The sequence below is a fragment of the Symphalangus syndactylus genome, chromosome 17, assembly GCF_028878055.3.
Source record: "Symphalangus syndactylus isolate Jambi chromosome 17, NHGRI_mSymSyn1-v2.1_pri, whole genome shotgun sequence".
NCBI classification, from domain to species: Eukaryota; Metazoa; Chordata; class Mammalia; order Primates; family Hylobatidae; genus Symphalangus; species Symphalangus syndactylus.
This window is the reverse complement of record NC_072439.2, coordinates 71689096-71700425: the sequence shown is the minus strand read 5'-3', so window position 1 is coordinate 71700425 and position 11330 is coordinate 71689096. Positions and strand designations below refer to the sequence as shown.

At 38.3% G+C, this 11330-nt stretch overlaps 2 protein-coding genes across 10 annotated transcripts in view; one reads left to right on the top strand and one right to left on the bottom strand.

Moving 5' to 3' along the window:
* Positions 1–1886, top strand: part of PHC3 (polyhomeotic homolog 3) — a 100913-nt gene extending 99027 nt beyond the window's left edge. The window contains exon 17 of one of the 2 annotated variants that reach the window (XR_010116637.1): positions 1536–1886. The gene's annotated coding sequence lies outside the window, so the exon portion shown is untranslated. Of the gene's footprint in view, positions 1–371; positions 1473–1535 lie in introns of those variants that run through there. The other variant, XR_010116636.1, reaches the window with a different exon arrangement.
* A 444-nt stretch (positions 1887–2330) lies between these two features.
* Positions 2331–11330, bottom strand: part of GPR160 (G protein-coupled receptor 160) — a 46424-nt gene continuing 37424 nt past the window's right edge. For 2 of the 8 annotated variants that reach the window (XM_063621649.1, XM_063621657.1), the window contains exons 2-3: positions 7506–7629; positions 2331–3524 (exon numbers count right to left, since the gene is read on the bottom strand). In XM_063621649.1, coding sequence (XP_063477719.1) covers positions 2436–3452 — 1017 coding nt within the window. In that variant the 5' untranslated portion in view covers positions 3453–3524; positions 7506–7629 and the 3' untranslated portion in view covers positions 2331–2435. Of the gene's footprint in view, positions 3525–4639; positions 4782–7505; positions 7630–9502; positions 9620–11330 lie in introns of those variants that run through there. The other 6 variants (XM_063621650.1, XM_063621653.1, XM_063621652.1 and 3 more) reach the window with 6 other exon arrangements.

The window sequence follows — 11330 nt, the reverse complement described above, 5'->3', positions numbered from 1 at the left end:
CCTGATTTAAAATCTGCAAAGAGTGTAAGTAAGTCTTTACTGATTAATTTCAATATATTTACACATATTTCAGTCGCATATTTGGCCAACAACTAGAAGGCAATATATTTAGAGGAAAAAGTAATACAGAGAAAGAGGGCCAGGTCTAAATGTTCTGAACTGTTTAAACACACCCTAATGTTCTCTTGAACATAGGATTATTTGTCCTAAACTTTTGATATAGTTGGCTGTCTATATGCGTTGGGTTTTTATAGAATGTGATTTTTATTCCTATGTATTTTCTCACGTATTTTTTTTTTTTTAACATTGTACCACCCATTTTATAGTAGTTATTATTTATTTCTCTTCCCTGCCATGTCTTCTGTTAACAGACCTGATCATAGAGAGGTGGACATATGATTGAAGTCAGGTTGAACAGCCATTCCCCAGGACTGTATATTTATTTGAAGTTAGTTAGGAGATGCTTTAAGTGTAATTATGAAAGCCCTGAGCTGCTGGCAGCCAGAACACCCACGTTGTGGACACATAATGGAAACCAACAACTCAGAGAGATTCTCCTAGTAGTTTAGTTTGCTAAAAGTTGTCTTTCCAATATCCAGCTTGTTCTTAGAATGGCTCAGGTTGAATTTGTATTACCTGCTACTCAAAGAAGAATTCCTGACTGACTGTCCAGGAGCATTTCCCAACTTGTCTTTATAGATGGTTTAATTAATTAGCTAATTAAAGAGACTTGTGTGCTCAAGTAAATGGGTTTCTTCTTCATTATAGCACTATAAAGGCTTAAGATGTTCATGGGCATTGTACATTCTCAAGTGAAAAATAATTAAGAAACAACATTCTTCACATTTGACTCTGAAACCATTTTTTCTTTTTGAGAACAGTCAGTGGCACCAATGAAAGGCAACGTAATTAATAATATAGTGGTAAAGAACAAGAACTCTGGACCAGAATTCTGGGTTTGCATCCAAGCTTCCCCAATATCTAGTTGTATCATAGTGAGTTTCTTACTTTCAATGTTTAAATTTCCTCATCTGTTAAGAAGGGGATAATAGTTCCTGTCAGAGTGAGTTGCTAGGAGGATTAAATCAGTTGCTGCATGTAAAACACTTAAGACGGTACCTGGCACACAGGACACATTTCTTAAATCGTTTTGCCATTATTAGTGTTCCATAGCACTTGTTTTAGGACATTTTTTCAAATAACGGAAAGTAATCCATTTGTGGATCATCAACTCAATTTAGTGGATCAAAACCAGCATTTAAAAAATGATACTAAAAAACATATTTGCATGATATGTAAGGGTAAGTATTGTTATGACACGTAAACATGTACATACAAGTCTATGGGTCATGATGTTAAAAAATATATCTTACTGTAAATATCAAAAAAATCAAAAGCCACCAATTTAGGAAAAGCTAGGTTTAGATTTATGTAATATAGTATTATTTATTTATAAATGGTGATAAAAATATCTATGTAGCTTAATTCCTAAAGTAATGTAAGATGATCCTGCCACTCATATTGTTTTACTCCAGTGAAGCAACTCTGCCCATCCACCGGGGGAGATTTGGCAATGTCTGGAGACATTTTTTATTGTGTCTACTGGGCATGGAGGTGCTACCAGTCAGTCAGTGGGCAGAGAGCAGGGATGCTGCTAAACTGCCCCACAACAGAAAATTAACCAACCCCAAATGTCAAGAGTGCCGAGGATGAGAAATTCTACTTTCACATGTGATACATTGCTAACGTGATTATGATGTGACATGCAAGTACGTGACATACAAGTTATAATATGAAAACGAATCTGCTGAATCATGGAAAGGGACCTAGTCACTACTCCCAGTTCCACAAGGTGAGCAACCAAAACTTTCTTCTTCCAGGAATATTTGCATTAAGAACAGAGATATACTTTTTAAAATTAGCTACATTTAAAATGAGGTAATCTTCCTCTTACATTGAACTTTATACCAAATCATTTTAAGAACAATTTTTATTTTCTTGCTTTCATTTGAACATTTAATAAAAATGTTTGTTTAGGTTTGTTTAGGTTGATAATCTTAAATTATCAACCTAAATTATCAACTTAAATTGTCAGTGAAATCTCAGATTTACATAACAGTTTGCATCCAGTAGTTTTTTTGAGTAACCAAACATCAGTATAGCCAAATGTTAACTCATTTCACTTTTTGTGTTAATAACAAAATAATATTTGTAATATAGTGTCCTTGAATAACTATAAAAACTTCTTGGAATTATTTTGTTTTTAAAATAAAACACCATTTAATAAATGATATCATAGCCTCAAAAGACATTCTGAAACGGTATCAAAGTTAAGGGGCAAAAGCTTTAGTTCAGTTTATTCTTTAGTATGTCCTGAGTTCTTTCTGTTTACAAAATTATGATCTTACTACAGTTGTAACTTTTAATTAATAATATTAACAAATCATTATTGATATAGGCTTTTCAATTTGCTCAAGATGAGGAATTGTAAGTGGAATGAAGCAGCACTTCCAGTTGACAAATGGATCCAAAGGTAATCCGATGTCTCTTAAATTAAGCTTGTGACAATTAAACCAATACACTGTAGCAATGAGAAAACTATTGACAAAGTATAACCAGGGAATATTCATTTCAATATATGCTGGAATCTGAACTTTAAGTAAAAGAATGATTACCTGAAGTAGTACAAATGGTAACCAGGTACCGAGAAAACAGACAATGAGCTTGGATAAGAATATTTTTTTAGATCTCACAGTATAACTGGAGTGGGATGAAAAAGGAAAATATAAGATAGTTTCATTCATATAGGAAGTTATCCTGATAGCCTGTACCAAAGTAGTAACTTCTTCCCAAGAGGTTATGAAAGCTACAAATAAAATCGTCACCATGAAAAATGACAGCCAGTAACTCTGAATGCTGACATAGAAAGGACAGTGACGAGAATGGGCATTCTGTGCCTTCAGGCTTTGGTAGATGGCTGGGTCTCCCAAAACATAAGCAAAGACTGAAATCCAAATTAAAATTACTGTAAAGAAATAAAATAATTTTTGACACTTAAATGAAAGCTTGGTTGTTTTAGAGAAATTCAGGCAATAATCTATACATGCTATCAGGAAAACTGGATAATGCAAAAAGCCATAAGTAAAGGAAATAATTTGAGTAAATAGGCAGATATGGTATTTAGTAAACCTGATGCTTAAAAGTACAAAATCCCTGAAATACAATATAATGGAAATGTTTACCAAAAGTAAAAGATCAACAAATGCTAGTGAAATGCAAAAATATTCCATAAAATTTTGACAGGTGTTTTTTCTTCTCATTCCTAGTGTAAGGATATTTAATAATATTTTCCCAAGTATGATCAAGAATAGCAGACAGTTAACATCTAGGGGCTGGTTTGTTTGACTTAACTGGTACTGAAAAGAGCAGTTCTCTGAAGAGAGAGCAGTCATATTTTTAGTTAAATTTCACGAAGACCTGCTGAAATACACATGATAAAACACTGCTTCCTTTATTTTCTGTCCCTGCAAAAAAAGTGAAAACCTTAATGTTACCTATTTTGAAACTTTACAAAGCAAGCACCACTATTCTTAAAAGCCTAATTCAGTCATTTCCCCAAATAATTAAATATATGAATAAGAATTATATGTCACATAATACTTATAGAATATAGAACATAAGAATTATTGTGTATACTTTGGTCATCTTTTTGAGACCCAGATGGTCCAGAACTCAGAGATTTTTAAGCCAAAATGTTATATATAAATTACTAACTTCTATATATAAGTACAGGTTTTAATAACTTAGAGAAATGGTTTTATCTATCAGGGCCAAAACTCATGCCTAAAATAGAAGCTTGATAGCAATATGCAAAACAACCACATAGAGCTTTTAACCCCACCTCACTCTGACTCCAGAGAGCATGACCCCAGTCCCTTTTGTCAGTGAAGTTAAAAAGTGATGCTTATGGGGCCCCTTAACACAGTTTTCAAAGCTTTTTAGTTGCAGGATCCTTCAGATTAAATCTTTTCCTGAAGCTCTGAAAACGGGTGGTTTCAGCTAAAAATAATGAGAACATAGGTAAAGGAAAGAAAGAGAAGTGTTTATCTTCTGGATATGATCTTTCAGGTATGGCATGTGGAGAGACAAGAGAATACAGGGAAGGAATAGGGACTGAGTATGGATACATGAGAACATTAGGAAGCGGTAGGTAAAGGGCAAAGGAACAGGAGTTGAGGCTTCAGTGATACATGCATTTTGGAAGCAGGAAAAAGATGATGAAAGAAGTCAGAAGAAATCAGGAAAGGATTGGAAGGAAAGGAAGGAGATTCAAGAAACACATCCTTAAAAAAAAATCAGAGTTGACCCAAACTTATTTCTACAATACTACTCAATCGCAGTATTTATAAATAGCAAAAAAAAAAAAAAAAAAAAAAACCCAAAATGACAAGAACAACAAACCCAATCACAAATGTGAACAACTGGAGATTGGTTCAAAACAACACAGGTTGGCTGGGTGTGGTGGCTCTTGCCTGAAATTTTGAGAGGCCAAGGTAGGAGGATGGCTTGAGCCAGGGAGTTGGAGACCAGCCTGAGCAACATAGGGAGCTGCCTCTACCAAAAAAAAAAAAAAAATTACCTGGGCATGGTAATGCACACCTGTGGTTCCAGCCACTCAAGAGGCTGAGGTGAGAGGATCGCTTGAGCCTGGGAGGTCAAGGCTGCAGTGAGCCGTGATTGTGCCACTGCACTCCAGCCTGGGTGACAGAGCAAGACCCTGTCTCAAAAAGAAAAAAAAAAAAACAAGAAAGAAACAACACAGGTTGAGTATCCCTTATCAGAAATTCTTGGGACCAGAAGTGTTCTGGATTTTGAACGCATCCCTAATCCAAAAACCCACACTTTCATGTGAGCATCAGGTCAGTGCTCAGAAAGTTTTGGATTTTAGAGGATTTCAGATTTTGGATTAGGGATGCTCACCCCGGATATGGTCATCTTTATGATTTGCAGCCACTAAAAATGTTTCTCAGGATAGGAGGAAGACTTAGTTTTCATACTTTTCACTCTACCTTAAAATTTGTTAAATTTTAAGCCTTGTGAATTTGGTACATGTTAAAAAAATAATGTCATGATAAATTTCCACATTATGTTTAGTTACGTGAAATGCAGATTACAAAATTATGCAGCAACATGTCATGTAAGAAATTGTACATGCACAGAAAAGGGCTAAAAAGGTACATATCAAGTTATCAATACAGTAGTATTATACTTCGTTTCCCAAACTAAGGAAAAAAATGGAGTTTTGAGTCTGAAAACTGAAAAAAGTAAATTTGCCTAAAAATAGATCACTGATGATTAAATAATTTTGTCTGAAGGTAAAGAAATCAGTGTGACAATAGTAAAAACATGGAATCAACCCAAATACCTGTCAGCGACAGATTGGATAAAGAAAATGTGGTACATATATACCATGGAATACTATGCAGCATAAAAAAAGAGATCATGTCTTTCACAGGAACATGGATGGAGCTGGAGGCCATCATCCTTAGCAAACTAACGCAGGAACAGAAAACCAAATACCGCATGTTTTCACTTATAAGTGGGAGCTAAATGATGAGAACTGATGGACACAAAGAAGGGAACAACAGACACTGGGGTCTACTTGAGGGTGGAGAGTGGGAGGAGGGAGAGGAGCAGAAAAAATAACTATTAGGTACTAGACTTAGTACCTGGGTGACAAAATAATCTGTGCAAAAAACCACCATGATATGAGTTTATAACAAACCCACACATGTACCCCTGAACCTAAAATAAAAATAAAAAAATCACTGTGAGAGAGGGCTATCAGTTTTGATGACAGATTGAACCATTACTCTCATGGCCATAAATCCGTCATAAGATAACTTATTAAGGTATACAAATAATGAAACTACTTACACAAACGTATATATGTGTAAAGGCAATAATACAAAATCTATTTTCATAACTATAAAAGACCCAAACAAGTGCTTCCAACACTCAAGTTTTTTTTCCCCTGTATTTAAACATAATACAGTTTAATTTGATCTTATCCAAAAAAGTTGCATTCCAGATTTGATACACAAGGGCACAGAAATGTCGCTGCCAACTTGACAAATGCCATTGGTCTTATAAGTGGTGTTGCTTGGATAAAGAAGCCAAGATGAGTAAGACCATATGAAGTCCCCCTTGTGCCAAAAATGAAAACAAAAAAGGCTGAGTTTTAAACAACCAATGTTGGTTAAAATGAGGGTGAGGAAATTGTGTGGATTCATAAAGACCCATTTTTCAAAAATGTAACTTTAAGATAAAAGAATAGAATCATCTGTCTCACATGATTTTAACTTTTACTCCTAAAGTAAGGAAAGCCAAGTCAGGCTGGGGGCCGTGGCTCATGCCTGTAATCCTAGCACTTTGGGAGGCCAAGGTGGGTAGATCACTTGAGCTCAGAAGTTCAAGACCAGCCTGGGCAACATGGTGAAACCTAGTCTCTACAAAAAATAAAAAAATTAGTTGGGTATGGTGGTGGGGGCCTATAGTTCCAGCTACTTGGGAGGCAGAGGTGGGAGGATCACCTAAGCCCAGGAGGTCAAGGCTGTGGTGAGCCAAGTCATGCCACTGCATTCCAGCCTGGGTGCCAGATTGACACTCTGTCGCAAAAAGAAAAGAAAAGCCAGGTAGGCAACATCCAAGGGATGTTTTCCAAGTTCCCGTTTCATCATTGACTCTGACAGGTGGAGGCACCTGGAAGATGAAAAAAGTAGGGAGGAGGAGGACCTGGAGGAGGGGAGGACCCTTGTGTCTCCTAGGGGATAAGGAAGGTCCACAGAGGAGAAAGAATCAGCTACAGCCACCAAGGCAGGAACCAAGAACCTCTTCAGAAGACGACTGGAATAAAGAAGACAAGTCCAACATGGAACATGTAAGAGAATCGTAAAGCTACAAAAAAAATAAGAGCAGGGAAGACAGGCAACTTGAGGCAATAAAAAGCGAAAGGAAGAAGCTGGAAATAAGATTTTGGCCAATTTACAACAGTTCCTGAATACCACGATCATGGAAACCAATCAGAGCTTTCTTAGATGAGACCAATTTTATATACTCTACCCCAATTACCCCGTAAACCACTATAAGTGTTCAAAATTCCAATATTTTGTTTTTTAAAACAACTCCCTGGACAAGACAGAAATCCTTTGATAAGCTACCTGAATTTTCCCTAGAAAAATGTTCACAGAAAATATAGGGACTCAAGAGATTTCCAAGATCTGGTCCTTTTCCTGCATGATTCTTTAAACTACTCATGAATGAACTCATATGCAACCTGAAAAGTTAACGTGGAAGTCCTTTTCAAGGTATCTTGCTTTACGATCTGTCCCAGTTTGGAGGTATTAGCAGGGCCTCAGGGAAACAAACCATGATTTCGTTTCACTGACCCGGTCTCTGTTTTTCCCTTCGTAACCCACTTAATTCTTAACAACTTGCATACTTACTCTCCAGTGGGTCTTCCTTGACTGATGATCTTCCTATTTAAGTTCACTTTTACTGCCTTCAATTATGTTATTTTTGGTTCCTTGCATTTCATTTTGATATACCAAGATGCTATGTGAGTAAGCTCTGTGTGAAAGATAGAAAACAAAACGAAACATCATTAAGAGCTATCTTAATATCAAGAGTTCAGTTAAACTGGTTCCAGATCACTGCTTAGAAAAATTGTAGCTTTTTGTGGGACTGAAGCCAGTAACTAACTGCTTACATTCTTAGTTTCTTTCTTGCAAAAGGAAGAAAGGGGATACTTGGATTGAAAGCACACCAAAGATGGAGAGATTGATGCATATACCACATTTACTTAAAGGAATCTTGCTTTATAGTTTTCAGCCACAGGATAAAGCAGCTGTCCTCAAAGTGTTTGGTTTCAGGACCCTTTGACCCTTGTTGCATGTTAACATCAATAACATTTTTAAAATGTTATTTAAGTAATATGGTAAAAATTACTATATTTACCAAATAATAATTTAGTGAGCAGAGTGGCATTGTTTCACATTTCACAACTTGTTTTAGTGTCTGGCTTAATAGCAGACAGCTGAATTCTCATCTATGCCGGGTCTGTCCCGCAGACCCTGGCCAAGCAACGGATGAAAGGAGTACTCAGACACAAATATGCAGTGTAACAGCAGCTAGTGGGCTGCCCAGCACTAGTGGCCGAAGAAGAGAGCAGCCTTGAACAGCTGGAGCTGCTTGCTTTTATTCAGTACAGACATAATGCCAAAAGCCTGGAGCAAACACAATCTGTGGGTAATTAACATTACTGTTCCCCCTTTCAGGGAGCAGTCATGTGCGCAGATGATCAAAGGTCAGTTTCTGGACAACACAAGTGAACAAGCCTATTTAAGATAAATTCTCCTACATGTCCTTGTACCTACTCCTTGCCCTCTGCCTCAAGGTCAGAAAACAGCTGCCTTTAGCTTATTCTCCCCCCCACCCCCCAAGCTATGCAGAGCCTTCCGACCTTCCAGAAGGCCTGCTCCTTTCCCTACAGTTTCTCCTACCACTCTGACTGATCTACATCTCCCCCTTTTGTTTTTTTGCATCAGGTTTTGTTGATTGAAGAGTACAGATGTGTGCAGCGACAGGTTTGACAGGCACAGCAGTTACAGCTCGTGTTCTGGCTTTAGGTAAAGGGGTCTGCTGCACATAATTCATCAAATTCTGCCCTCTAGAGGAGGTATTGACTGGCCTCTAAAGTTGTTTTAGTTAGCACTGACCAGTCCCCATGGGGTCATATGGAAGTTGTCTGCTATGGCCTCAATCCTTTCGTAAATGGGCTAGCAGCTCCATTTTCTCTAATGCTTTTTCTTATCTCTTTATAAGTGTTGAAAGTAATGGGTTCATGTACCCGATTGCCTTGTTGATCTTGCATTACCAGGCAGACCAAGAGCTCCCATTCTGATGCCGCTTGCTTAAGACAGGGTCCCATAACTGTAGTGTATCCCTTGTCCTTTTTCCAATTTATTGGGGGAGGGGGCTCAGGGAAAATCTCTGTCTCCTCTGTGGCATCTTTACCCGGTAATGGTGGGGCTGAGGGAGGAGGTGGCGGCAGTAAGGGAGATGATGGTTCTTCCTCCCTTCCCTTTTTAGGCTCTTCTGTGTAGAGTGGGGCCAAAGCAGCCCTAAGGCCCATAATGTTAAAGATGTTACTGGGACCCCATTGCCCTTGTGCATGATGTCGTTTAAGATTTCTTCCCATTTGCTCCCAGAGCTCTAGGTTTAACGTGCCTTCTTCTGGGAACTACGGGTTATGGAAAACAACAGTTTGCCTTAGGTCCCTTAATTGGGCCTCTGAAACCGAGGCTCTACTAGCTTTAAGCCATTGTTTCAATACTTTTATATGCTGTTTCTGTTGAGCGAATAAATGTTGTCCCAATATGAAACCCTAGCTTGAAAATTCCCTCAAACTTGGAAATCCCAAGAGGGCTCCAATTCCAATTACTTGCTTACTGCGCAGTCTCTTCACCTTTGTTTTCGAGGGTTCCATCGCAATCCATTGCAGCGTTCCTCACACAGGGCACCAGCTCCTGGGTCTGTCCCGCAGACCCTGGCCAAGCAACTCAAGAAAGGAGTACTCAGACACAGATAAGCAGTGTAACAGCAGCTAGTGGGCTGCCCGGCACTAATGGCTGAAGAAGAGAGCAGCCTCAAACAGCTGGAGCTGCTTGCTTTTATTCAGTACAGACATAATGCCGAAAGCCTGGAGCAAACACAATCTGCGGGTAATTTACATTATTGTTCTCCCTTTCAGGGAGCAGTCATGCGCGCTGATGATCAAAAGTCGGTTTCTGGACAAGTGAACAAGCCTATTTAAGATAAATTCTCCTACACGTCCTTGTACCTACTCCTTGCCCTCTGCCTCAAGGTCAGAGAACAGCTGCCTTCAGCTTATTCTCCCCCGAAGCCTTCTGACCTTTCAGAAGGCCTGCTCCTTTCCCAACAGTTTCTCCCACCACTCTGACCGATTTCCTACACATCTACATTTAATCAGCTGAGATATCACACATATGTAGCTTCTGGAGAGTCCTCTGTACATTCATGAGAGTTGGAAAGTAAAAAAAAAGGTAAAAACTTTAAGTGTTTTTATAATCAGTTGTGTTGCAGAATCTCATGCAATCTTAGAAAAGTTTAAAAAAACCATGTGGGTTAGACAACAGGATGGGAGATGAACCCAGTGAATGTGAACATTCTGGTTTACTGTTGTGTAGAAGATGGAATTTATACTGCAGCTGTATTTGGTGAGCCTGATAAGTGGAGCAAGCCTGTGGGAGAAACAGCCTTATCAGGGGTTTTACATACTGTTTTTCTTATTCTTAACAGTCATAAAAGGTATATATCATTTTTCCCCATGAGGAAAACAGGCTTGCGGTTAATAAGCACATTTCCCTAGGTCCCATGACTGGTAAGTGTTGGAGCTAAAGTTCAACCTCAAGTCTGACTTCAAAGCTCATGTTCTTTAGTAAACCACAATTATGGCTTAACATACGACTGGAAATGTAGAAGGACCCAATGTATGTATGTGAAAGAGCTTTCTAAAAAACCAACATCTGGCTGGGTGCGGTGGCTCATGCCTATAATCGCAGCACTTTGGGAGGCTGGTGCAGGTGGATTGCCTGAGGTCAGGAGTTCAAGACCAGCCTGGTCAACATGGTGAAACCCTATCTCTACTAAAAATATAAAAGTTAGCCAGGTGTGGTGGCGGGCGCCTGTAATCCCAGCTACTCATGAGGCTGCGGCAGGAGAATCGCTTGGACCCAGGACAGGGAGGTTGCAGTGAGCCGAGACTGCACCACTACACTCCAGCCTGAGCAACAGAGTGAGACAGAGTTGTCTCAAAAAAATAATAATTTTAAAAAATAAAAAAAAAGCAACATTCAAATAACAGTGACTGTATTGATTACTGATATCCATAGGATTGTGACTTGACTATCCATTTGGATAATGAAATTTTATCCCTCCAAAAGGTAAATATAAACTTTGAAGAGTTTGTATTTGAAATGTGGTCTTTGCTTGATATGTATCCAAATTCAGTGGAAAAAAATAAAATGTCACTCAACTCTGATAATGTTTTGCATTCATTCATTTGCACAGTACAGTTATATTCAATATAGAAAATTAAGAAAATATGGAAATATTTTTATTTTACTTATTTTTAAAAATAGGTGATATAATTTACATTATACAAAACTTGGGTGACAGATGTGTATTACAGTGAAAGTTACCTGTGCCACCCAATCCTCCCTCCAACACCCCCACTCTGCCCAGCGCTG